The 25,000-nt window shown below is 43.8% G+C and overlaps 2 protein-coding genes across 2 annotated transcripts; both read right to left on the reverse strand.

The window, feature by feature from the left end:
• Nucleotides 1–7,525: 7,525 nt before the first annotated feature.
• On the reverse strand, nt 7,526–9,482 carry LOC109421162 (venom serine protease). The gene is made up of 2 exons (XM_019695656.3): nt 8,826–9,482; nt 7,526–8,772 (listed from the first exon to the last, which is right to left on the reverse strand). The coding sequence occupies exons 1-2, from the start codon at nt 9,379–9,381 to the stop codon at nt 8,150–8,152; spliced, it is 1,179 nt and encodes a 392-aa protein (XP_019551201.3). The 5' UTR covers nt 9,382–9,482; the 3' UTR covers nt 7,526–8,149.
• A 7-nt stretch (nt 9,483–9,489) lies between these two features.
• LOC109410561 (venom serine protease-like) lies at nt 9,490–24,994 on the reverse strand. The gene is made up of 5 exons (XM_029875412.2): nt 24,704–24,994; nt 17,035–17,246; nt 16,718–16,930; nt 16,526–16,631; nt 9,490–10,131 (listed from the first exon to the last, which is right to left on the reverse strand). The coding sequence occupies exons 1-5, from the start codon at nt 24,723–24,725 to the stop codon at nt 9,503–9,505; spliced, it is 1,182 nt and encodes a 393-aa protein (XP_029731272.1). The 5' UTR covers nt 24,726–24,994; the 3' UTR covers nt 9,490–9,502.
• Nucleotides 24,995–25,000: the final 6 nt, after the last annotated feature.

Below are 25,000 nucleotides of genomic sequence, written 5' to 3' on the forward strand. Positions count from 1 at the left end.
GTTTGTTTGTTTGTTTGTTTGTTTGTTTGTTTGTTTGTTTGTTTGTTTGTTTGTTTGTTTGTTTGTTTGTTTGTTTGTTTGTTTGTTTGTTTGTTTGTTTGTTTGTTTGTTTGTTTGTTTGTTTGTTTGTTTGTTTGTTTGTTTGTTTGTTTGTTTGTTTGTTTGTTTGTTTGTTTGTTTGTTTGTTTGTTTGTTTGTTTGTTTGTTTGTTTGTTTGTTTGTTTGTTTGTTTGTTTGTTTGTTTGTTTGTTTGTTTGTTTGTTTGTTTGTTTGTTTGTTTGTTTGTTTGTTTGTTTGTTTGTTTGTTTGTTTGTTTGTTTGTTTGTTTGTTTGTTTGTTTGTTTGTTTGTTTGTTTGTTTGTTTGTTTGTTTGTTTGTTTGTTTGTTTGTTTGTTTGTTTGTTTGTTTGTTTGTTTGTTTGTTTGTTTGTTTGTTTGTTTGTTTGTTTGTTTGTTTGTTTGTTTGTTTGTTTGTTTGTTTGTTTGTTTGTTTGTTTGTTTGTTTGTTTGTTTGTTTGTTTGTTTGTTTGTTTGTTTGTTTGTTTGTTTGTTTGTTTGTTTGTTTGTTTGTTTGTTTGTTTGTTTGTTTGTTTGTTTGTTTGTTTGTTTGTTTGTTTGTTTGTTTGTTTGTTTGTTTGTTTGTTTGTTTGTTTGTTTGTTTGTTTGTTTGTTTGTTTGTTTGTTTGTTTGTTTGTTTGTTTGTTTGTTTGTTTGTTTGTTTGTTTGTTTGTTGTTGTTTGTTTGTTTGTTTGTTTGTTTGTTTGTTTGTGTGTTTGTTGTTTGTTGTTTGTTTGTTTGTTTGTTTGTTTGTGTGTTTGTTTGTTTGTTTGTTTGTTTGTTTGTTTGTTTGTTTGTTTGTTTGTTTGTTGGTGTTGTGTGTGTGGGGTGGTGGGTGTGTGTGTTGTGTGTTTGTTGGTTGTGGTTGTTTGTTTGTTGTTTGGTGTGGTGGGGGGGGGGGTGGGGGGGTGGGGGGGTGGGGGGGGGGGTGGGGGGGGGGGGGGGGGGGGGGGGGGGGGGGGGGGGGGGGGGGGGGGGGGGGGGGGGGGGGGGGGGGGGGGGGGGGGGGGGGGGGGGGGGGGGGGGGGGGGGGGGGGGGGGTGGGGGGGGGGGGGGGGGGGGGGGGGGGGGGGGGGGGGGGGGGGGGGGGGGGGGGGGGGGGGGGGGGGGGGGGGGGGGGGGGGGGGGGGGGGGGGGGGGGGGGGGGGGGGGGGGGGGGGGGGGGGGGGGGGGGGGGGGGGGGGGGGGGGGGGGGGGGGGGGGGGGGGGGGGGGGGGGGGGGGGGGGGGGGGGGGGGGGGGGGGGGGGGGGGGGGGGGGGGGGGGGGGGGGGGGGGGGGGGGGGGGGGGGGGGGGGGGGGGGGGGGGGGTGTGTGGTGTGTGTTTGTGTGTTTGTTTGTTGATGATGATGATGATGATGATGATGATGATGATGATGATGATGATGATGATGATGATGATGATGTGAGGAATAGAAAACGTGATCGTCTTCCTCGGATAGGAGGTTAAGCGTAGGTCCCGGTCCATGTGTTGATGGGTTCGATATGTAGGTTCCCAGGTCCCTAAGCTTAGCTCCTAGACCCAGCCGACGTAAAACATAACTGGCGCCAAACGGTGCTAGTTGGCAGAAAGAAGAAAAGAAAGCCTAGTTTCGAGTTCGAAAGGAATAACTCAAGAAACTTCATGAGCGATTCCTGGCAGAAACTTTCTACGGTTACTGCCTGAACTGTCATTTCTTCGCAAATGCGTACTGCGATAGAAGAAAAAGAGGTTTCTTGAACGCTTCAGGCAAGGAATTTCCCATGCATCAAGATAGGCTAAGAAATTCTTTGTGAAATGCAAATAGCACATTAAAGTAAAATTTTATTTTTTTTTTGAGTTTTAAATAAGGGCCTGTCCATAAACTACGTAGACTCTTAGGGGGGGACGGGGGGGTCTGGCCAAAGTCTACGCTCCATACAAATTTCGAAATTTTTGTATGAACGAAAGTCTACGAGGGGGGAGGGGGGGGGGTTCTGAGATGGCCAAAAATGAGTCTACGTAGTTTATGGACAGCGCCTAAGGGCGAAAGTAACATCTGAGAGAGAGGAGACAGCTCACTGACAGCCACGATGTTTACATGTCTTCTTCTTACTTCTTTTTACAATTTTTAGCGCCGCACAATGGTTTTAAAAAATATTATTGGTCAAAAATGAATTGCATATTGAGTTCGTTGCGACAGACCATGGAAAATAAATGGATTCGTTGCGCTGGTCGTGGGAAACTGATCATTATTATTTTATCTCTTTTAAATACAACAAATGGAGCAAAATTTTGATAAGATCTTCTGGATATTTGGCCACTCCACACCATCAATGTGCGATTTTCAGCTCGGTTCGCGGTGACAGTTTGTGACAGGTCCTCCTTGACATTAAGCAGCACGCAATCGAAGCCAGCTCTCTCCTCTCTCTCTCTCAGAGTAACATGATCGATTTCTCTTCATCGACCCTCTCTTTTTCAAATTAAAGTGACAAGATGCAAGTAAGGTTGCACTTTTTGGTCGCAAAACGCTAGGTTGGGATGCGATCTTGCGTCCAAACGTAAAAAAGTTCATCAAACTTGCATCTTGTCACTTTAATTTGAAGAAGAGAGAGTCGATGAAGAGAAATCGATCATGTTACTTTCGTCCTTATTTAAACTCAATCTAGAAATGATAATGATGATGATGAAGATGATGTAGAAATGTTTTGCCAGGAATTACTCAAGATCTTTCTAGAGCAATTCCTTTTGAACACGAAACTGGTTTATTAGGATGGATTGTCAAGAGAGAAAATACTTCTCAATATTTGAGTCATAACGAATAGTTTAAAATAATATAATAATATTTAAGCATGAGATTACTGAACTCAATTCTAGATTGAGTTTAAATAAGGGCGAAAGTAACATGAGAGAGTTCTCTTCATCGACTCTCTCTTCTGCAAATTAAAGTGACAAGATGCAAATCGACACTGATTCTTCATTAGGGCCTAACTGACATTTTCGAGTTCTCTTCATCGATCCTCTCTTTGTGTTATTATGGAAAGTGCATTAAGTTTTCCAAAGATTTTTTGGTTGAAATGTGAAGACGACGACTACATCTGTCTGTAAAAACAAAAAGAATAATAATTTTGTTTGTTTTGATCAAGTTATTAGCGAAAGAGAGAGTCGACGAAGAGAAATCGATCAAGTCAGTTAGGCCCTTATGAAAAATCATTGTCGAAATTCAATCGAACTTTTTTACACTAAGACGCTAGATTGCATCGCAACCTAGCGATTTATGACCAAAAAATTCAACCATACTTACATCTTGTCACTTTAATCTGAAGAAGAGAGAGTCGATGAAGAGAACTCTCTCATGTTACTTTCGCCCTTATTTAAACTCAATCTAGAATTATTTATATTTGTATTTATGCATGAGATTACTGAACTCAACGCGTGTGCTCTTTTTACCCTTCTTACACCCATAAGAAGGGTATAAATACCGCTTGGAAAACCGACTTTCGATCCGAGGCCCGCAGGGCCGAGTCACATATACCAATCAACTCAGCTCGACGAATTGAGCAAATGTCTGTATGTGCGTGTGTGTGTGTGTGTGTGTGTGTGTGTGTGTGTGTGTGTGTGTGTGTGTGTGTGTGTGTGTGTGTGTGTGTGTGTGTGTGTGTGTGTGTGTGTGTGTGTGTGTGTGTGTGTGTGTGTGTGTGTGTGTGTGTGTGTGTGTGTGTGTGTGTGTGTGTGTGTGTGTGTGTGTGTGTGTGTGTGTGTGTGTGTGTGTGTTTGTGTTTTTTTTTTTCGCCACTAAGCGACATACATGCTATTTTTGAAATTTGTTATTCTATTCGTTCTTAGCCTTTCGGCTCCTGTTAGCTTGTTATTGTATAACGTACCGCCATTGAGCGGCAAACTCTATGTTAGTACCACAAATTTGTTATTCTAAAGCCACGCTGAGTTAATCGGCTCCTACTGATGTGTCCCGAAGAACGATGCCCTCCCGGTGCCGCCCGAATGCCAATCAGCACTCGAGGCTTCCGCGCACGACTCGGATAGTCCCCGACGGTGGATATATCCTACCCGACGAAGAGTTTCCCGACACTGAAACTTCTCCCGCAACCGACTTCCCGGGCAGATGCCAAGGTCAGTCCTGCGATTCCGGTTGGAGACGGCTTCCGGTTCACAGGCGCCCTGACGACCATGCTCCGATGCTTCTTCCCAATCGCTCTACTCTGACAGTCCCCGGCGGTGGATCTGTATTACTCCGACAGAGAAGTCCCCGACGAAAGACGTTCTCCCGTTACCGCCCGTGTGCCATTGAGCACAATGACTTCACGCGCACTACTCGGATACTCCCCGGCAGTGGATCTATCCTACTCCGACAGAGAGTTCCCCGACGTAGGAAGTTCTCCCGAATACCGACCGAGAGCCAGTAAGCTCCACACCTTAATCGCTCACGACACCGGTAGTCCCCGACGGCGGATCTACCACACGCGGACGGAACTACTACGCTTGCCCCGGATTGTCTCTTCGATCATTCATTTGCTGCTCTCGCCATTTCCGCTGGAGAAACGACATTATCTTTACCACCGCAGAATTCACCGCGTTCCAGCAGGCTTCGTCGCGGCACATTCTAGTCACAATGTTGTCGGCCCTTATACCAGCACCGCAGATTGCTGTCATCTCGCTGCGCTCCACAGTGAAACGTGGACACTCGAAAACAACGTGTTCCGGCGATTCCTCGACATCTCCGCACTCAGGGCAGAAGGGCGACCCTGCGTGTCCGAACCGGTGCAGGTATTTCTTGAAGCAGCCATGACCTGACAAGAACTGCGTCAAATGGAAATTCACTTCCCCATGATCTCTGTTTACCCATTCTACCAAATTTGGAATAAGCCGGTGGGTCCACCTTCCCTTCGCTGTGGTATTCCACTCGTGTTGCCACTTCGCCATCGTGACGACTCGCGCTGCCTTCCGAGCTCCTCTAGCGCCCCTGGCCTCGTAGCACTCTTAGTCCTCTTCCAGAACGAAGACGATAGGGACCATTCCGGCGATCACGCACACCGCATCCGATGATATCGTGCGATAGGCGCTCGCCACTCTCATGGCCGTCAGTCTGTGCGTGCTGCAGAGCTGAACGCGATTCCTCCTAGTTTTTGTTGCGGTCGCCCAAGCCGGACCAGCGTACCTTAGGATCGATGTGGACACGCTAGCTAGTAACCGCCTCTTGCTACTGCTGATTGCCGAGTTGTTCGGCATGATCCTCGACAATGCTGTGATCGCCTTTGCAGCTTTTCCGCAGGCATAATCGACGTGGCTATTGAAATTTAACCGGTCGTCGATCATAACGCCGAGATGCTTCAATTCCCGCTTGGAGTCTATGGCATGTTCCCCGACTATGATTGCAGCCTTCTGCACCACCTTGCAGTTGCTGATCAGCACCAGCTCCGTTTTCTGGTGGGCTATGGATAGTTTCTTCCTCTGCATCCAGCTCTCAACAGCATCTACCGCCTCCGTAGCAAGTATCTCCACTGCTTCTAGGGACTCGCCAACTACCACCAACGTGATATCGTCCGCGAATCCGACGATTTTGACGCCTGTCGGTAGCTGCAGTGTCAGCACCCCGTTGTACATTGCGTTCCACAACGTCGGACCTAGGATAGACCCCTGTGGGACGCCTGCACTTATCGTGACGTTCTTTTGCCCTGCACTAGTATGGTAGCACAGAGTCCGGTTTTCGAAGTAGCTACTGAGAATCCTGCAGAGGTAGTCCGGAACCTTCATCTCGTGCAGCGCTGTAGCGATGGCTTCCCAGCTTGCGCTGTTAAATGCATTCTTCACATCGATCGTGACGACGGCACAGAAGCGGTTACCCCGTCGTTTTTTCGTCCTTGCTTTGACGGCAGTAGCAACACCGCCTGGATAGCATCTATCGTTGACTTCCCTCTTCGGAATCCGAATTGCATCCCCGACAGACCATGCTCTCCTTCCGTGAAAGTTGTCAGCCTATTGAGGATGACTCTTTCTAGCAGCTTGCCGAGCGTATCCAGCAAGCATATCGGCCGGAATGAACCTGGTTCACCGGGGGGCTTGCCTGGTTTCGGTAGCAGTACCAGTTTTTGCCTTTTCCACTGAGACGGGAAACAACCCTCATCTAGGCAGATCTGCAGAGATGTCCGGAACATATCTGGGTTGGCCTCGACAGCTGTTCTCAATGCTATGTTGGGGATACCATCCGGGCCGGGCGCTTTCTTCGCCTTCATTTTCTTGGCCGCTGCTATCAGCTCGTCGTTGGTGATACTCACTCTCTCCTCGCCTGTATGGCCGTATGGAGTCGGTGCCCATATCGTAGGCTCGTGTTGAGGGAACAACCCTTCGACGATAACTTGCAGCTTCTCTGGGCATGTCTCAGCGGGTACCGCTGGGCCTCTGATTTTGGCCATCGCCACTCTGTATGCATCTCCCCATGGGTTTGCATCAGCATCCCGGCACAACTCCTTAAAGCTTGTTTTCTTGCTCCGCTTGATCTCCTCCTTCAGAGCAGCTTTTGCGGCTCGCAGCACTACTCTACGTTCTTCTCTCTCGCCGTCGGTTCTAGCTCTTTGCATTCGTCTCCTGGCTTTGAGGCAGGCTTTCCGGAGGTCCCGAAGCGCTTCATTCCACCAGTATGCCGGACGACGTCTATGGTTCGGCTCGAACTTTCTAGGCATGGTTGTGTCGCACGCACGCACCAGCGCTGCCGTTAGCTCCTCCGGCCTTAGATTCGACCCCGGATCTTCTCTTCTGAGAGCTTCGACGAACAGCTCCTTGTTGAACTGCTTCGTCTTCCACATTCGATCGCGAGGTTGACTGCCAGTTAGTGTACTCCCTGGTCGTGATCCAATACTATACCGGACCTCCTGGTGGTCGCTGTGTGTGTATCCATCGCAAACTCTCCAGTTCATGTTTCGCGCCAGCACGGGACTACAGAAGGTGATGTCGATTATTGATTCTCGACCATCCCTTCGGTAGGTGCTGGTGCTTCCTACGTTGGCCAAGTCCACGTCGAGCTTTGCTAACGCTTCTAGCAGAACACGCCCTCTTGGATTGGTGAGGCGGCTGCCCCACTCAATCGCCCAGGCATTAAAGTCACCGGCGATTACGACCGGTCTCCGGTCGGCTAGCTTGTCGGTTATCTCATCTAGCATCTGGTTGAACCGTTCTGTAGTCCACCGAGGAGGTGCGTAGCAGCTACAAACAAAAACTCCGTTAATTTTGGCGATCACGAAGCCTTCGTTTGCCTGGTACACTACTTCCTGGATGGGATACTTCCCCATCGTCCATATAGCAGCTGTCTTCGCCTTATCTGCGATCCAGTTACCGTCTCCAGCTGGTATACGATACGTGTGTGTGTGTGTGTGTGTGTGTGTGTGTGTGTGTGTGTGTGTGTGTGTGTGTGTGTGTGTGTGTGTGTGTGTGTGTGTGTGTGTGTGTGTGTGTGTGTGTGTGTGTGTGTGTGTGTGTGTGTGTGTGTGTGTGTGTGTGTGTGTGTGTGTGTGTGTGTGTGTGTGTGTGTGTGTGTGTGTGTGTGTGTGTGTGTGTGTGTGTGTGTGTGTGTGTGTGTGTGTGTGTGTGTGTGTGTGTGTGTGTGTGTGTGTGTGTGTGTGTGTGTTAAAAAAAATTTCACTCACGGTTCTCAGCCGTCTGTTGACCGATTTGAGTTCTCTTGGAAGCAAATGAAAGCTACTACATCCTAGTAGAACGCTATTGAATTTTATTTTGATTGGACGTTCGGTTACTAAGATATCTTTCAAAGAGTGCTAGGGAGTAGTACAACTTAATTATTTTAGATATTTTTGACAAAGTGTATCACCATAAATTTCTCAGCCGTCTATCAACCGATTTGGGTTCTTAAGGCCCCAAACGAAAGCTACTACATCCTAGTAGAACGCTATTGAATTGTATTTTGATTGGACGTTCGGTTACCGAGATATCTTTCAAAGAGTGCTAGGGAGTAGTACAACTTAATTATTTTAGATATTTTTGACAAAATGTATCACCGTAAATTTCTCAGCCGTCTATCAACCGATTCGGGTTCTTAAGGCCCGAAACGAAAGTGTAAGAAGGGTTCTGTTCACCATAGGTGGATTAATTCAGGTTTTTAAGCATTTATTTCACACAATACGTAGCATCCGTAGTTTTGCTCTGAATCCAATCCAAATACGCAGTGATTCTGGTACTAACTGACGGCGTAGATGCTGCACAAGCACCTCCATAGCTGACGATACCGATCGTGTACATTCGCTGAACTCCCCGCAGATACAGAGGACCACCCGAGTCGTACTGGCAGGTATCCTTACCGGGCGTGTAAGTGCACAACTTCTGATTGGTGACGTACTGGGCCTTGCCACAGTCCGCATTGGCAGTGACATCCAGCGTCACTCGTCTCAGAGTCGAACTGGTTGGTCCTCCGTAGCTGGTGGTGCCCCAACCGGCCACGTCGACCTGCAGCTTGTTGAAGTCGTAGTACCAATAGTTGAATGGAAGGCAAACTGGGCCAACGCCTCGGGTCCATTGCATGTCGACGGTGGTTTTCAACACGGCAATATCGTTATCACGGGTGTCCTGGTTATAGTTTTCATGCATCACGATACTCTCAATGTCGTAAATTTGTGAATACGGTGTATCGTTGCCAGTTTTGTAGTCTTGATCCCCGACCAGGGCTTGCAGACGCTGACTGCTTGGTATATTTTGAACACAATGAGCAGCCGTTAAAATGTATCTATAATTAACTATAGGTTTCTGTAAGTTATGGAAGACGGCTGTGTGGTTATCAAGTACTTACTAATAACCCCTGAGCAGAACACACTCGCAGTTAGTTTATCGAGTAACCCCACCATCGATGTGTACTCATTAATGCCGGATTCGGTTCCACCAACAATCTTCTGCCATCGAGACCAACCACAGTCACAGTCCTGTTTTACGACCTGGATCCGACAACTGAACGTCCCTCCATAGGTTGCGCTCGAAGAGGTGTATGCGATCATCATCTTGTTGAATATGGAGTTTCGACTTATGCTTCCTTTGCCGCAAAAATACTCACTTCCAACCAGGGATGGAAACCCTTCCGTAGAGATGTAGAATAACTCGGTTGAACATGCCGAATTCTGCACCGTATCAATGTTGACATCACAAGTTGTTTGTATGTTATACCCGGAGGGAGCAATTAGTGTATAGCGACACGAGCTTCCGGAACGATATTTCTGATTAGGGTATAAAGGCGATAAAAGTTGAACATCTGCATTAGCGGCTAATTGGAACTGTTGATCGCATGATTCGAACCAACCATTTATCAGAGTTGGTAGGAATGCGACAAAAACTAATGATCGCAACGGGATCATGATCACTACTGATCGTTCTAATCGAACATTCTTAGAATATTAACACAAAATTCTACCAGACATTCACACTTGGACAAACATTTCTCTATGGCATTGAAAACTCGGATCTTCCCGGTTAGCTTTATTGATAACAATAATTCCATTCAGCGGTGTTTTGCATTATCCAGTTGAGATACTCTGTGACCCTGGTACTTACGCTCGGGTCATTTGTAGCGCAGGCCATCCCATAGCTAACGATACCGACCAGATAAACGAGTCCATTATAGTAGTCCGTGTAGAACAGCGGCCCGCCGGAGTCGCTCTGGCACGTGTCTTTCCCCGCGGCAAAGGTACAAATCTGCGTCGCTGCAAAATTGGAGTACGTCTTGGAACACTGACCGGGGTCGATCACCGGTAGTCCCACTTTGAGCAGAACGTTCGATTTAGGGTCACCGAAATCTGTGGAACCCCACCCGGTAGCCTCCAGCTCAATCCCCACGAAGGATGCTCCGAGGTATTTGAATGGGAGACATACCGGACCGACGCCGCTGGAGAAGATTATCTCCGTGGCGGTCCTCATTACGGCGATATCGTTCAGGTTGGTGGTTGTGCTGTAGGATTCGTGAATCTTCATCGAGGCTACACGGTGCAAGGCTGCGTAGCTGGAATCCACTCCGGTCGAAATGTTGTGATCACCGACGAGAATGGCCAGGTTGGATATGCTGTGGCCGATTGGGCAGTGAGCGGCGGTTACAACGTGGTAATTTGTTACTGGAATGAAAGTTATTAATGAGATTAGTGAGTAGATTTCGATTTACTGAGAAATGATGTTTAAACATGTATGTCCGGGAATTTATTTGAAAAATTGCATTACATTTATTCTGGAATAACAATAGTAGGTTTTCCGGTACTATCTTCAGATGAAAAAAAAAATGCCATACAGTGACCAACTTGTGGCGTAGTTGGGGACGAAGCTCTCCAAAATTGGACTGTAATCTACCTTTTTCAGCTCAATGTACTAGTTTCCACGTGAATATGTCCAAATAGCATGAATTGCGTCGATATTTTCCGGATTTCATTGATTTTGAAAGGCCTTTGTTCTTGCAGTAGCATGATGTCGACACCCTCGCGCTGTGATCGTATCAAAGAGACAATCAAAACTTCTGATGCATGCTTTATCGCGGGATCAACCGTTATCGGATCATGTTACACTTTGCTATAATTTGTATTCATCGCTATTTATACCACTCATGCACACGTAAACCAAATTTATGATCAGGAACAACACAATCCAGTGGATATCGTGTAATTTGTATTCTTCGTAGTTCTTCGTCGCATAGTTCTAAGGAGCGCGGGTTTGATTGCCGCCACAGCTGTCTTGAAAAGTTTTGGGCCGTACCACTGGACGTTGCATGCTCGTCCGTTATCTAGTGTCGTGCTTCCTTCAAAGAGCGAAAAGCTCACTGGAAGCATTGAACCTGTCCGTGTCTTTAAATTTTTTTTGAGAAAAATGAATGCAAAAAGAGTTAAAAAAAATCGAAATTTATTATTTCCATTTCATGATAACGATTGCTTGATATTTATTTTTCGCGGTGCGTATTATGTTATGATTTACGACAAAATTCTATCGTTGTTGCTATGATCGTGCAACGCCTTTCAACCACGACACACTCGGGGTCTTATCATAACCACTAGATTTCCACCCTTGCCCTTAAAACCCTCTGGGAATCCCCGAAACGCCCATGAGATCCCCTGAACCCCCTGAGACTCCTTGAGTTGCCCCTCAGATCCATTGAAGCGCTTCAGAGGCACACCTAAACCACTGATACTCCCTGAAAATCCCCCGTAACTCTCTGGGACCCCCTAAAACACCCATAAGAGTCAGGATTCGTTATACACGGTACCACCCATTTAACGCCCACTGCAATTTCTGTGTTGTCTTTCAACTAATTCAGTTCATTTTTGGAAGGCAATTAGCTTGCGATATGTTGCAACTACACACAAAAAATTAGGTCAATCGGATGTATGGCATACGAAAAACCGCGGTGGGCGTAAAGTACCACCTACCGTGTATAACGATTCCTGACTGTATTCTGTTGGGCGGCGGCGTGAGGGGCATTTTTCACCGGCGGTGGCGGCGTCATCGTCGTCACGCTGCGCTGGTGGCAACTTTCGGTGGTGGAGGATGCCGGAATAATCCCCAAAGCAATTCCAAGAAAAATCTCCGAAGGATTTCCAGGAAAAATTCTGAATGATTTTCAGGGGCGATCTCCGAAGAATTTTCAGAAGGAATCCCCGAAAGAATTCGTGGAAGAATTCCAGAAAGAAAACTGGAAGATTCCCTGTGAGAAATCCTGTAGGAATTCTCGTAAATACTTTATAAGCAAATCCTGGAGATATGATTGAGTATAGTCCTAAAGAAATTCTTGAAAGAACTCCTAGAAGAATCTCCCGGAGGCATATCTGAATCCTACTGGAAAAATCTACGAAAGGACTCCAGGAGCGATTCCCTGGAAGAACTCGTGCAAGAGTTCTTAAAGAAGGATTTGGAGGAGTTCCTAAATAAACTTCTGGAGACAAGAAGGAACTCCTGAACTAATTCCTAATTAAACTTCTGTAGGAACCCCTGAAGAAAATTCTGGAAAATCCCCCTCTCCTGGAGGCATCCTGAATTAAATTCTCAACAAAATTCCAGAAGAAACTCCTGTAGTGATCTCTGAAGTAACTTCTGGAAAAACCCGAGAAGGAATCCCAGGAGGAATCTCTGAAGAAACATCTGCACAAATCACTGAAACTTCTGGAGAAATCTCTGAAGGAATTCCTGGAACAATCCCCGTAGCAACTTCTGTAGGAATTCCTGAATGAACTTCAGAAGAAATTCCTGGAGCAACTTGTGGACTAATCTTTAGGCGATCTCCTGTAAGAATTCCTGAAGGAACTTCTGGACGAATACTTTATGGAGCTCCTGGAGACATTCCTGAATCCCCCTGAAAGAATCTCTGGAGGAATACCTGGGGGGGTTCCTGTTGGAAAAGCTGAGGGAACTTCTAAAGGAATCCTTGATGAAACACCACTTCCGGCCCCTGACCTTCAAGAGATTGAGGAGGAGGTTGGCCGGTTGAAAAACAACAAAGCCGCTGGAGCCGATCAACTACCAAGCGAGCTTCTAAAATACGGTGGAGAAGCACTGGTGAGAGCACTACACTGGGTCATTAGCAAGATTTGGGAGGAGGAAGTATTACCGGAGGAATGAATGGATGGTATTGTGTGTCCCAGGGGGACAAGTTGGATTGCGGGAACTACCGCGCGATCATACTACTGAGCGCTGTCTACAAGATGCTCTCTCAAATTTTATGCCGCCGTCTATCACCGATTGCATGAGAGTTCGTGGGGCAATATCAGGCTGGTTTCATGGGTGAACGCGCTTCAATGGACCAGATGTTCGCCATCCGCCAGGTGTTACAGAAATGCCGCGAATACAACGGGCCCACACATCACTTGTTCATCGATTTCAAATCGGCGTATGATACAATCGATCGAGAACAGCTATGGCAGATTATGCACGAATACGGATTCCCGGATAAACTGACACGGTTGATCAAGGCGACGATGGATCGAGTGATGTGCGTAGTTCGAGTATCAGGGACACTCTTGAGTCCCTTCGAATCTCGCAGAGGGTTACGGCAAGGTGATGGTCTTTCGTGCTTGCTGTTCAACATTGCTTTAGAGGGTGTAATTAGGAGAGCGGGGATAAAAACGAGTGGAACGATTTTCACGAAGTCCGTTCAGCTGCTTGGTTTCGCTGATGATATTGATATTATTGCTCGTAAATTTGAGACGATGGCGGAAACGTACATCCGACTAAAGAGTGAAACCAGACGAATCGGATTAGTCATTAATGTGTCGAAGACAAAGTACATGATGACAAAGGGCTCCAGGGAATCAGCGCGCCCGCCACCCCATTTATATCGACGGTGATGAAATCGAGGCGGTCCAAGAATTTGTGTACTTGGGCTCACTGGTGACCGCCGACAACGACACCAGCAGAGAAATTCAGAGGCGCATTGTGGCAGGAAATCGTGCTTACTCTGGACTCCGCAGAACTCTACGATCGAATAAAGTTCGCCGTAAGACGAAGTTAACCATCTACAAAACGCTGATTAGACCGGTCGTCCTCTATGGCCACGAAACATGGACCCTACGTGCAGAGGACCAACGCGCCCTTGAAGTTTTCGAACGGAATGTGTTGTGTACCATCTACGGCGGAGTGCAGATGGAAGACGTGACTTGGAGAAGGCGAGTGAACCACGAGCTGCATCAGCTGCTGAGAGAACCAACCATCGTCCATACCGCGAAAATCGGGAGGCTACGGTGGGCGGGTCACGTCATCAGGATGTCGGATAGCAACCCGACTAAAATGGTTCTCGAGAGTCATCCGACCGGTACAAGAAGACGTGGAGCGCAGCGAGCTAGGTGGGTCGACCAAGTGGAGGACGATCTGCGCACCCTACGCAGAGTGCGGAACTGGAGACAAACAGCCATGAACCGAGTGGAATGGAGACGGCTACTATGTACAGCAGAGGCCACCCCGGCCTTATCGGTAAGGTAAGTATGAAACACCTGGAGGCATTCCTGATTGCTCCTGGAACTGCTGTGGAGATCCCTGAAGGAACTCCTGAAGCAATTCCTAAAAGAACTACTATGCTACAGGAATCATTGATGGAACTCCTGAATTAGTCTCTATAGGAACTTCCTGAATACCTGAAGGAACTCTTAGAAAAAAAAAACCCAAAAAGAACTCCTAAAAGAATCTTTGAAAAATCTCCATGACGCATCCCGAAGGAATTCCAAGAGAAATCAACGAAAGAATTTCAGGAGCGATCTTTGCTGAAGGAAAAATTTGATGCCTTATTTGCTTTCAAAAGGTCTTAAGAACTGCTGTAAAACCTACATGATTTTATTTTGGCGTTATGATGGTGTTTATAACCTCTGGGAATCTACTCGACTAAAAAATGCATGGTTTTCCTAAAAGAATATATAGAAAAAAAGGCTTTTGCCCAAATCAAAGTTCCGAGACTTCTCATTGTAAGAATGCATTGTTTTTAATTTTAAAGGGCATAACGTCAGTGATTGACTTCTTTTTGTTAATAATCTCTTGATAGTCCTTGAGAACTTTTGAAGTCCCCTGAGACCTCCTGAAACCCGTAAGCACCCCTGATACTCTCTCAAGCACCCTTGACACCCTGTTAAATCCCCCTGGCACCTCCTGGCACTCTTCAAAATGCCTCTGTGACCTCCTGAACGCCCTTCAGAACCCTTGAAACGCTTTTTGTGCTCCCAGAAATACCTGGGGTCCCTTGAAAACCTCTGAGATCTCTAGGTACCCTCTGAATCCTCCTAGAATGATGCTGAGACCCACTGGAATTGTCGTGAAACACTCTGATGCCTCTTACAGTGCCCTGAGGGCCCCTGGAACCCCGTAAGATCCCGTGAAACGCCCCTGAGACCAGTGCTGAAAACGACATTTCGGAAAATCTAAATTCAACCACCTACAGCTCATTTCAGAAGCTGAACCTGAGAATATGGTATATGAAAAACTTGTGCGGCTAGACCAGTTCTACGAAGGTAAATGTGATCGACTACCAAAGCAAAACAAAGCAAAGATAATCGTACACATCGTAGTTGCTACTCCGTGATTGACCAGAACAATCGAAGTTACACAGAGAACCATTGAGGGATTGTTCATAAACCACGTAGACCTGAATTTGGCCATCTCAGACCCCTCTCTCCCTCGTAGACTTTTGTCCATACAAAAATTTGAAAATTGAAACTTTGGCCAGAACTCCTTTTGCACAGGCCACTCCTCCCTCTACCGCCTCGTAGACTTTTGTCCATACATATTTTTTAAATTTGTCTGGAGTGTAGTGTAAACTTTATGATGTTTATTTCGATACTTAGAACATTTGTTTGAAGGAGGGTCTGTGTCAATCGGCTTGACAAAAATGTTCAGAAATTGAACCCATGGACATCCGCTTATACTTAAAGCGAACGTGTGAACCTCACGACCCACAGTGGTCCAGATTTGAAAATACCTGGCAAAAATTGCCAAATCATAGTATTCTGTTAGTTTTAGCCTATATGAGTGTATTGGAACATGATTTAGCGCTAAATTCCATTTTACAGGCATTTTCATTTGTTGTCGATTTCTTCGAACAAAATCCGAATAAAATTGATGTTTTTCATACAATTTTACTATACACATATCATCATGGCGCTATTGTTTTGGCAGCTCTTGGCAGTTGCAGTTTTCTTTAACCGATTCTGCATACATAAACGGCATTTGAACGGAATCTCCCCGCGGGGAGTAGCGGGGAGCGATTTGTAAGACACTTTGAAGTCGAACTGTAAGAATTTCTCGTACTAATGACATGTAATGTCAATTGTGAAGCCAATAGTGTTATTTTGATGTTTTGTTCCATTGCAGATGTCTGATATACACAAGAACATACAAATAAACTTTTGATAGCAATTGTATTACTTATATCAATAGACTTTTGTAGTGGTTGAACTTGTTTGTGTTCTTTATCAAAAATTGAGCGCTTTTTCCATCAGCAGCTATTCAGTGCTGTAACAAGATAGGACAAAATCAATATTTCCATTTTTTTTAAATGCCAGTTGGTGCTCCTGGTATTATGGATGAATGCTCAATATACTGTATCCCATATAAGACATGTTCAAAAATTGAGTTTCTGCCAGCTTTTCTCAAAATTGGACCTCTGTGCGACCACAAGGCCGTGCCAATTGACTAAATTATATCGACTAAGTCACTGACTAAGGCTGACTAAGTCAGCGCAAACAAAAATGGGTGTAAAATTGACAGAGTTTAACAAAATGTTATTTAAATAAATTTATGCTTAAAACTGCTGTAGCATTACTAATGGCGCTGCTTAAAGTTGTAATTTTATCCATAACTGTCGTCAGAAGACAGAAGAAAGAATATATAATATATATACTAAATAAAAATAAAAGATCAGTAGATTAGTGAACAGAAACGTTACGTTAAACCGATTTATGGAAAATAAAATATTAGATGCCTTAAGAACATTGCTAGCTGTGGATTGATCAAACGAGTGTGCTTATATCTCAATAACAACAATATACTTACTAATGGTGCCCCCGCAGAAAATGCCAGCTCCACTCGCAACATCCACCACCCCGGCCATCATCGGAAACTCGTTAACAAGCGTTTCAGTACCTCCGACTATCTTTTTCTGGAACAAAATTAGTTGCGTTGTTAAAATTTCCACCTCAAACGCTCAATTATCTGCCTGTTCAGAAAATCAGCAGACCTACGTACCTTCCGCCTCATCCCGCACTGGCAGTTGATCTTGGTGGCGGTACAGCGTACCCGTCCCCCGTAGGTCATCGATGGGGCCTGCAGTGCCATGACCATCGAGCTGCCCGTCGACTCGGCCGCAACCGTACCGGTGCCGCAGTATGCTTTGGCATCGGAAAGATCCATTTTCCCACCGGTCGAAATCACCAGCTTATCGTAGTAGCAGGATGTGCTCTGTTTGTTTGACGAGCACAAAGCGCATGGTTCAATATTTGTCAGCAAGCCGGCCGGAGGGATTCTGGCCGAGTGGGAGGCCCTATTGCAGGAATTTACCTTACCTGTGGTATGTAAACGTCCGAACAGGTCAGCGCTATCCTGGACCCAGGTGTCGTCGTCAGCTTCCAGCGGCAGTCGGTGTTCGCCGGGTACAGGTTGCCGTAGTTTGGCGAGTAAATGGTGTAAGTTTGACCAGAATCAATTTGTTGGTAGTAATCACAGCCGGGCGATTGTGCCGATACGGATTGGGCGAGGGCCGCAAGGAATGCGATGCCTGTATGGGAAGCACAAATTCATACTGATGAGATACCATGCGTCTCCTCCACTACTACGTGTACAGCAATGGAATGGAATGCAATAGAATTGAGTAATGAACATAGGCGAAACTACTGGAGGTGCCGGGGGTGCCAGGCACCCCCTAGAATGTGAATGCACTGCTGTGTGACATAGGGCGATGAATGATGAATGGATGAACTAATGAATATTTGTTTCTAGTGCACCCCCTGCCAAAAATCTGTAGTTTCGCCCCTGGTAATGAATGTGGATTTCCCCAATTTTACAGCCATAATCCCAGCCTAGTATTTTTATTTGATACATGAATTTGAGATATATTTCAGACTTGATCGTACTGCTCAATTCATAAATGTAGGAGAACTTATGCCATTTTTGGCAGCTTTTTGCCGTTCTCATGCACCAAGGTGTACCGAAAGGAGGCTATATGTTCACTCCAAACCAGACCATAGAGCCCCCGGAGAGGTCAAGCTTTATATACCAATCGAAGCTCGACGAATTGAGGTGATGTCCGTGTGTGTGTACTGTGTATGTATGTGTGTGTATGTGTGTATGTGTACAAAAAAACTCACATCACTTTTTGGCAGTAAACCTCAACCGATTTAAAAAACCAACGGTTCATTAGACTCGGAATCTGGTCCCATTGTTACCTATTGAAAATGGTTCAGATCGGTCCAGCCGTTCCGGAGTTATGGACGTTTAGGTGTTCCGGACCGGCACCCCAGGAAGGGGACAGCTATGACAATGCAACAAATGATTATGTGGTGTTACCGTTCACAGGAAAATAGTCTCAGACTATATCTGAACCGGTAGTGTTCCGGAACCGGTTCCGGGGGTCCCGCTGGAAGTGGCTAAATATAAAAGTGAACCAAACCCATGCATGTGTCATCAAATCGCGACTTTTTCAATAATCTGATGAACGGTTTTCAAGAAAATAGCCTCAGATTTCGTTTGAGACCACCGGTGTCCCGCCGGACTTGGTCAAATGTAAAAATGAACCATGTTAGTGTTCCAAAACTGGTTCCGGGTGTTCCACCAGAAGTAGCCAAATATAAAAATGAACCAAACCCATGCCTGTGGTACATCATATCGATTTTATTTGTCAGTAACCTGATGCACGGATAATAAGAAAAAAGCCGCAGTCCACATCAGTTACTATCGGTAATGGTAGTAGTTCCTGGTGTCCCACCAGAAGCGGTAAAATGTAAAAGTGAACCAACCAACCCCATATATGCGATACATCAGATCGCTGCTTTTTAAGTAACCTGATAATCAGTTAGCAACAGAGCTTAGGCTCAGACCACATTCAAAACTACCGGTTGTGTCCCGGAATCGTGTCCGGGTGTCCCGTTGAAAGTGGCCAAATTATACAGGGTGTTAGGTTCCTGAGTGCAAACTTTTTAAAGGGTGATAGAGGACCATAAATGGGGAAAAAAATTGTTCTACGCATATGGTCAAATCTCAACCGTTACGTAGTTATTGAACTTTCCATGTTTGTGACTCTCATTGCCTTAGCTGGCTATAACTTGAAAATGGTCAAACTTATCGCAATTTTTTTACCCTTATTCGAAAGATTATTGAATTTTCTGTCAAATGGCATCTTTGAATCGATTGGTTTAGTTAAATAACTAAGTTTTCTAGGGCAAACTAGCTCAAAATAGCGCGTTTTAATTTGTTTTTGTCAATTATCTTTGAAACATGCGTAATAAATTAAAATTCTTTCTTTGGCAAAGTTGTGGCTCCTGTTTCACTCTAGCATTCATTCTTTGACATCAAGCGTCTATCTCTTATTGTTTTCTTGCAATTTCGATTTAAACATCGCATTTCAGGTCAAAAATTTGCAACTGTCAAGGTAAGCACATTTTTGCGCACTGTGCCGCACATTTAAATCGAAATTGCTAGAAAAAGATAAGAGCTAGAAGTTTGGTGTCAAAGAACGAATTGTAGAGTTGAACAGGGGCCATAACTTTGCCAAAGAAAGAATTTTAATTTATTACGCATGTTTCAAAGATAATTGACAAAAACAAATTAAAACACACTATTTTTAGCTGTTTTGCTTTAGAAAACTTAGTTAATTAACTAAACCAATCGATTCAAAGATGCCATTTGATAGAAAATTCAATAATCTTTCGAATAAGGGTCAAAAAATTGCGATAAGTTTGACCATTTTCAAGTTATAGCCAGTTAAGACTATGAGAGTCAAAAACATGGGAAGTTCAATAACTACGTAACGGTTGAGATTTGACCATATGCGTAGAACAATTTTTTTCACCATTTATGGTCCTCTATCACCCTTTAAAAAGTTTGCACTCACGAACCTAACACCCTGTATAAAATAAACCAAACACATGCATTTGATTTTTTTTATCCTCCCCTGTTGGGGAAATTAAGCCACTGCGTCCAATAGGCTGAACTTTTGTGGCATATGCATTTGATAGATCCAACCGTGACATTTTGATAACCTGATGAACGGTTAACAAGAAAAAAGGCTATCAGTGGTGTTGCGGAAGCAGCGTTGGGTGCTTCGTCGTGATTACGAAAGTGAGCAAAATCAATGCAAGCGATAGATAGGGTATCGGGATGCTTCGTTGGCATAGTCCTCTCGTTCGGCCTATCTCAAAATAAACCAAAAACTCAAACAAACACGCATAACTGGATATCGGAAAAGCTTTGCGCCAAACAACAGTAACATTTCGTTTCAATTTTAGCTTTTTGGAGCATTAAAATTGAATGAAAATGTCACTTTGTTTAGCTTTTGTAGACGCCATGATTCTTCGGCTTAGTGGGTAGTCTATACACATGATAATAAATGGCATGATTCTGGAACATTTCGAATTGACTTTTCAATAACTGAATATTTAATGCGACGGTCAAAGACGCTATTTTGAACTTGTGTATTTGTTTTTAACGAATAATAACTATTTTACAAATTGAATGTGGGCCGAATATTGAGGACATTTTTTTTACTATGTACCCAAATCTTGGCCCATCAGTAAATTGACGTCAAAAACACCGATAAAAAGACATCAACAACATTTCTTGCGTAAGAACCAGAAAGAACGAATAGGAAAAAAGATTTTGTGTGCGGTGACTGTAAAAATATAACACAATAATAGGGTTGCGTTGTTTTCGTTACTAAATTAAGGAAGAACTTTAGTTTAAATGATTTATTTAGAGTTTTTTTTTTGAAAATTTGGCTCCGAAAATGTAATTTAAAAGTAAGATTGGTGAACAAACAGAGATAATACTTCAGCAGAAACATTGAAAAAATGAGACATTAGTGGTTCTAGTGCATGGAAAGCAATAGGCCAACGTTGTATCCGCTAATAGGCCAATTTTTGTACCATAGACCAACGTTGCATACCATCGCATCGAATCTTTTTAACTTAATTAAGTAAATTCTTGAATATTTACGTTTGTTTACTTCCAATTGGTGAAACATGCATTGCCTAGAGTGTGTAATAGGGTCAACAATTTATTTCTAGTGCTATTAATTCATGAGTTATGGTCAAAATTGTCAAGGCGGCTTGCAAATTAGGCCAAGGAATGGTGCATATACCCTATGTGTAAAGAATTAAAAAAACTAAAAAAAAACTAAAGTGATCTCATCAAATCACACCATTATATATTCCTGAGGTGTAAATATACAGTAGGATGGGTCAACGTTGTATGGGAAAATTAAAATTTTAACGCACCGAACAAGCTTTTTTTCAATCTTTTTAGGGTCTAAAATTTGATGCAGACTGGAGAGCGTGCTTAGGAATGTAGTTAAAAATTGAATGAGATTTAGGGTAGGCAATTCAAATTACTTGCATTTTTTGGCATATTGTACATGAATCCTGTAATTAATGATAATAAATATAGCCTAAAGTGTGCAAACTTTGTCGAAGGCAGCAAGATGATCTATGAAAAAAAAAATTCTAGCTTGTAATTGTCATCTTGATATGGACCCGGTCTCCACTATTAGTGAAGGTGGTGAATAAGTCAACTGAGAAGTCTGATATTTTCAGCTCTGCCTATACGTTAAACATAACGTCAGAATAAGTTTTCCAATTCAATGATGACTTGGATAAAATTTTTGCTTTTAAATAAAACAATTCAGAAGTCAGAAACTTTTTGACTTGCTTCGACGGAACATTCATTAGAATTAGCATTAGCATTAAGCAAGTCGGACAAATTCGTAGGTAGTACATTTGATGACCGCTGTTATGAGAATCGTCTCCCGCCCATCCGTTATCAAAGCACAGAGATTTTTGGGGTGATCACTCACTCTTACGCAAGATTGATTGCGTCGAAAAATAAAGTTCATTGGTGAACGCTATATCGAATGTACGTTATATTGTATTCGCTATATCGAGGATTCGTTCACCATACCAGATACATCAATATTGCATAGTTTAAGTGCCTAAAATTCCATTAAACAACCGCTACCTTGGATATTCAGATCGCCATTTTTGGACTCCGGACCGGACATCTTCTGCATTTCAAATATATACATATTTCATAATTTTAGAGCTTAAACAACCATTAAACAGCCACCGTTTTGAATTATGAGCCGCCATCTTGGATTTTAGACCACATTCTTGGATATTTTAGTTGCCATTTTAGGAGTCCATACATCTTCCCTACACCAAATGTACCCATATTGCATGGTTCTAGAGCCTAAAACTCCACTGAACAGGCGCCATTTTGAATTTGGAGCCGCCATCTTAGATTTTAGATCGCAATTTTGGATATTCTGGACACCATTTTTAGAGTCAAGCAGTGTACGCAGAATATAGCACCGCAAGCGAAATATTGGCAACAAAGAAGGCACGGCAACAACGCTTTGTTTTTTTGTTAGCAGATAATGACAAAATCGCTCCCGAGTTTGTTCACAACAAATACGGTAGGAATATTTGTCTCGTTCTATTTGCATCGTGATTTTCGCATTACTTTACAACTGAAACTCGACTCTGAGGTTTGCAAGAGCTTTAATTCGTCCAAATGTTAATGAATTCGATGATGTGAGTCGAAAATTTTAGCAAAAAAGCCGAAATATCGGAACACTAACGGGTAACGATGCTTGTTTTATTGATATCATCACCAGACATGCGTTTGTTGCGGAGCGCCTTTGTTACCAAAATGCACCGCTTAGGACAAAGCATTTGTTTTTCGGCGTGATCCGTTTATCGTACCCTGGAGTCAAGACATTTTCCCCATATCAAATACCAATATTGCATGGTTCTAGAGCCTAAAACGCCATTAAACAGCCGCCATCTTGAATTTTTGGACTCCGTACATCTTCCTCATACCAAATATACCCATATTGCATGGTTTTAGGGCCTAAAACTCCAATAAACAGACGCCATCTTGAATTTTGAGCCACCATCTTCTTCTTCTTTGTGGCTCGACGTTCGCATTGGAACTTGGCCTGTCTCTCTTCAACTTAGTGTTCTTAGAGCACTTCCACAGTTATTGATTGAAGGGCTTTCTTTGCCTGCCGTTGCATGAATTTGTACATTGTGTGGCAAGTACAATGATACTCTATGCCCAGGGAGTCGAGAAAAGTTTCCCGACTGGAACGGGAATCGAACCCGCCACATCCGGATTGGCGATCCATAGCCTTAACCACTAGGCTAACTGGTGAGCCACCATCTTGGATTTTAGACCACCATCTTGAATTTCAGACCGCCATCTTGGACATTCTGGTCTCCATTTTTGGACTCCAGACATCTTCCCATATCAAAATATACCCCACATTGCATGTTTTTTACACTGAAACTATATGAAACAGCCGCTGTCTTGAATTCGGAGCCGCCATCTTGAATATTAAGCTACCATCTTGAATTTTGGGCGGACATCGTGGAAGTTCTGGTCTCCAGTGTTGATTTCCATACAAAATTCGTCAATCATGCTAAAGATTACAAAAATCGCCGCAGTTTGATGTGTCGCATGATGAGGCTTGGTTCAGTTTTATATACGGTCAGTTCTACCGGTGCTGGTCCGGATCAATGAAATGTCCATAACTCAGGAACGCCTGGACCGATCCGGACCATTTCAAATAGCAAATAATGCGGTAAAATTCCGGTTTGATTCGAGCTATAATTCGTAAAATTGGCCAATGGGTAGGGCCTTAAAAGTGAGTGAACTCTTTTTGCGCACAGACATACATACATACACACATACAGACATCATCTCAATTCGTCGAACTGAATTTATTGGTACATGTGACTTGACCATCGGAGCCTTTAGCCATTTTTTGAGTGAGCATATAGCCTTTCAGTTCACTTTGGTGAACGAGAAAGGCAAAAATACCAATTTTCATGCAAAATGGATTGAGCTCAATTTTAGGTACGAAACTACAAATATGTTGAATTTTGCGTAAACGAAGTACAGAATATTTTTGTTCACAGGTTTGGGTGTGACAAATGTATACAAAATTTGCAAAAGTGATCGGAAAGCGATACCGCTGCCACTTTCGTTTACGCAAAATTCAGCATATTTGTAGTTCCATGTCAAAAATTGAGCTCAATTCGTCAAAGCATATCATAGTTACAGCATCTCAAAGTTGGTCATTTTGTATGAAAGTTTGCGTTTGCCTGATCAATTATGTACCACTGTATAGCTGTTCATCAATTTCATAAAAAAAATCATTCATTCCACTAGATTGTACCTTAATTACTACCAGTTCAACTTTGTTGAGTCAATTCATCAGAATAATTTTAAAAGATCCACCGTAGACTTCATCAGAAATTTTTTGAAGAGCTATTAAGACCTGTTCAAAAAATATCATTATAATTATATATGATTTAACAAATATTTATAAAGACTTGATTTTTTTTTATTATGGTTACAGTCGACTCTCCATGTCTCGATGTTCTACATCTCGATATATCTCCCTATCTCGATGGTTTGATCGGTCCCTTCAATCTACATACATTTTTCCTCTCTACATGTCGATATTTCCCTATCTCGATGCGATCTTGTTCGTTTTTGTTCTAGATTTTCTCTCCATATGCCGATATGCCCATTTTCACAGGTTACTAGACCTGGTTTCCTAGGTGCAAAACATTCTGGGAAGGCGAAGTGACATCTGTTTGTTGTCGATTTTTCCTAGTTACGGAGGTTTTTTCAATCTAGTTGCATTACAAATTGGTTCTTCAGTTCGATCTCTCCCTATCTCGATGGTCCCTTCAATATTGAGACCTGGAGAGTCGACTGTATTTGAATTTATTTCAAAAGATGAATTCTTAAGTTCAAAACCAAGATTTAGATGCCTAAATTCAAATATATTCTCTGCCAACCATTCATCATCAGTTGGGCATACAAAATAACAGTTCCGAAAAATTTGTAATCTTTGCCACGTTAATCATCAAACGAAACTTCACCGAGCCGACAATTTCCCCCAATTAACCAACAGATTCAATTATCTCGCGTCGGCGGAATAACCGTCATTACCGAAACAAAATCCTAATTTCATTTTCACTTTCGTCTTCCTCCGGTAATTCGCTTTTCAAATCGCGCCCATAAATCGACACAAATCGTGATGCTGGACGCCGCAAACTTCTTTCTCAAGGATGGAGCCGCACGCACTGTCACTATACTGTCACCGTTTGTCTCAGCTGGTCCAAGAAAATTTTCTCCTTGTGCTGGTCGGACAAAAATTCACTTTCGTTTCAGAAAACTTAATAATTCCGCTTCGGGACTCTGCTGCGGCGGGTGGTTTGGGTATGACTCAAAGTCAGCGTGCCTGGA

Source organism: Aedes albopictus, unplaced genomic scaffold (genome assembly GCF_035046485.1).
Source record: "Aedes albopictus strain Foshan unplaced genomic scaffold, AalbF5 HiC_scaffold_608, whole genome shotgun sequence".
NCBI lineage: Eukaryota > Metazoa > Arthropoda > Insecta > Diptera > Culicidae > Aedes > Aedes albopictus.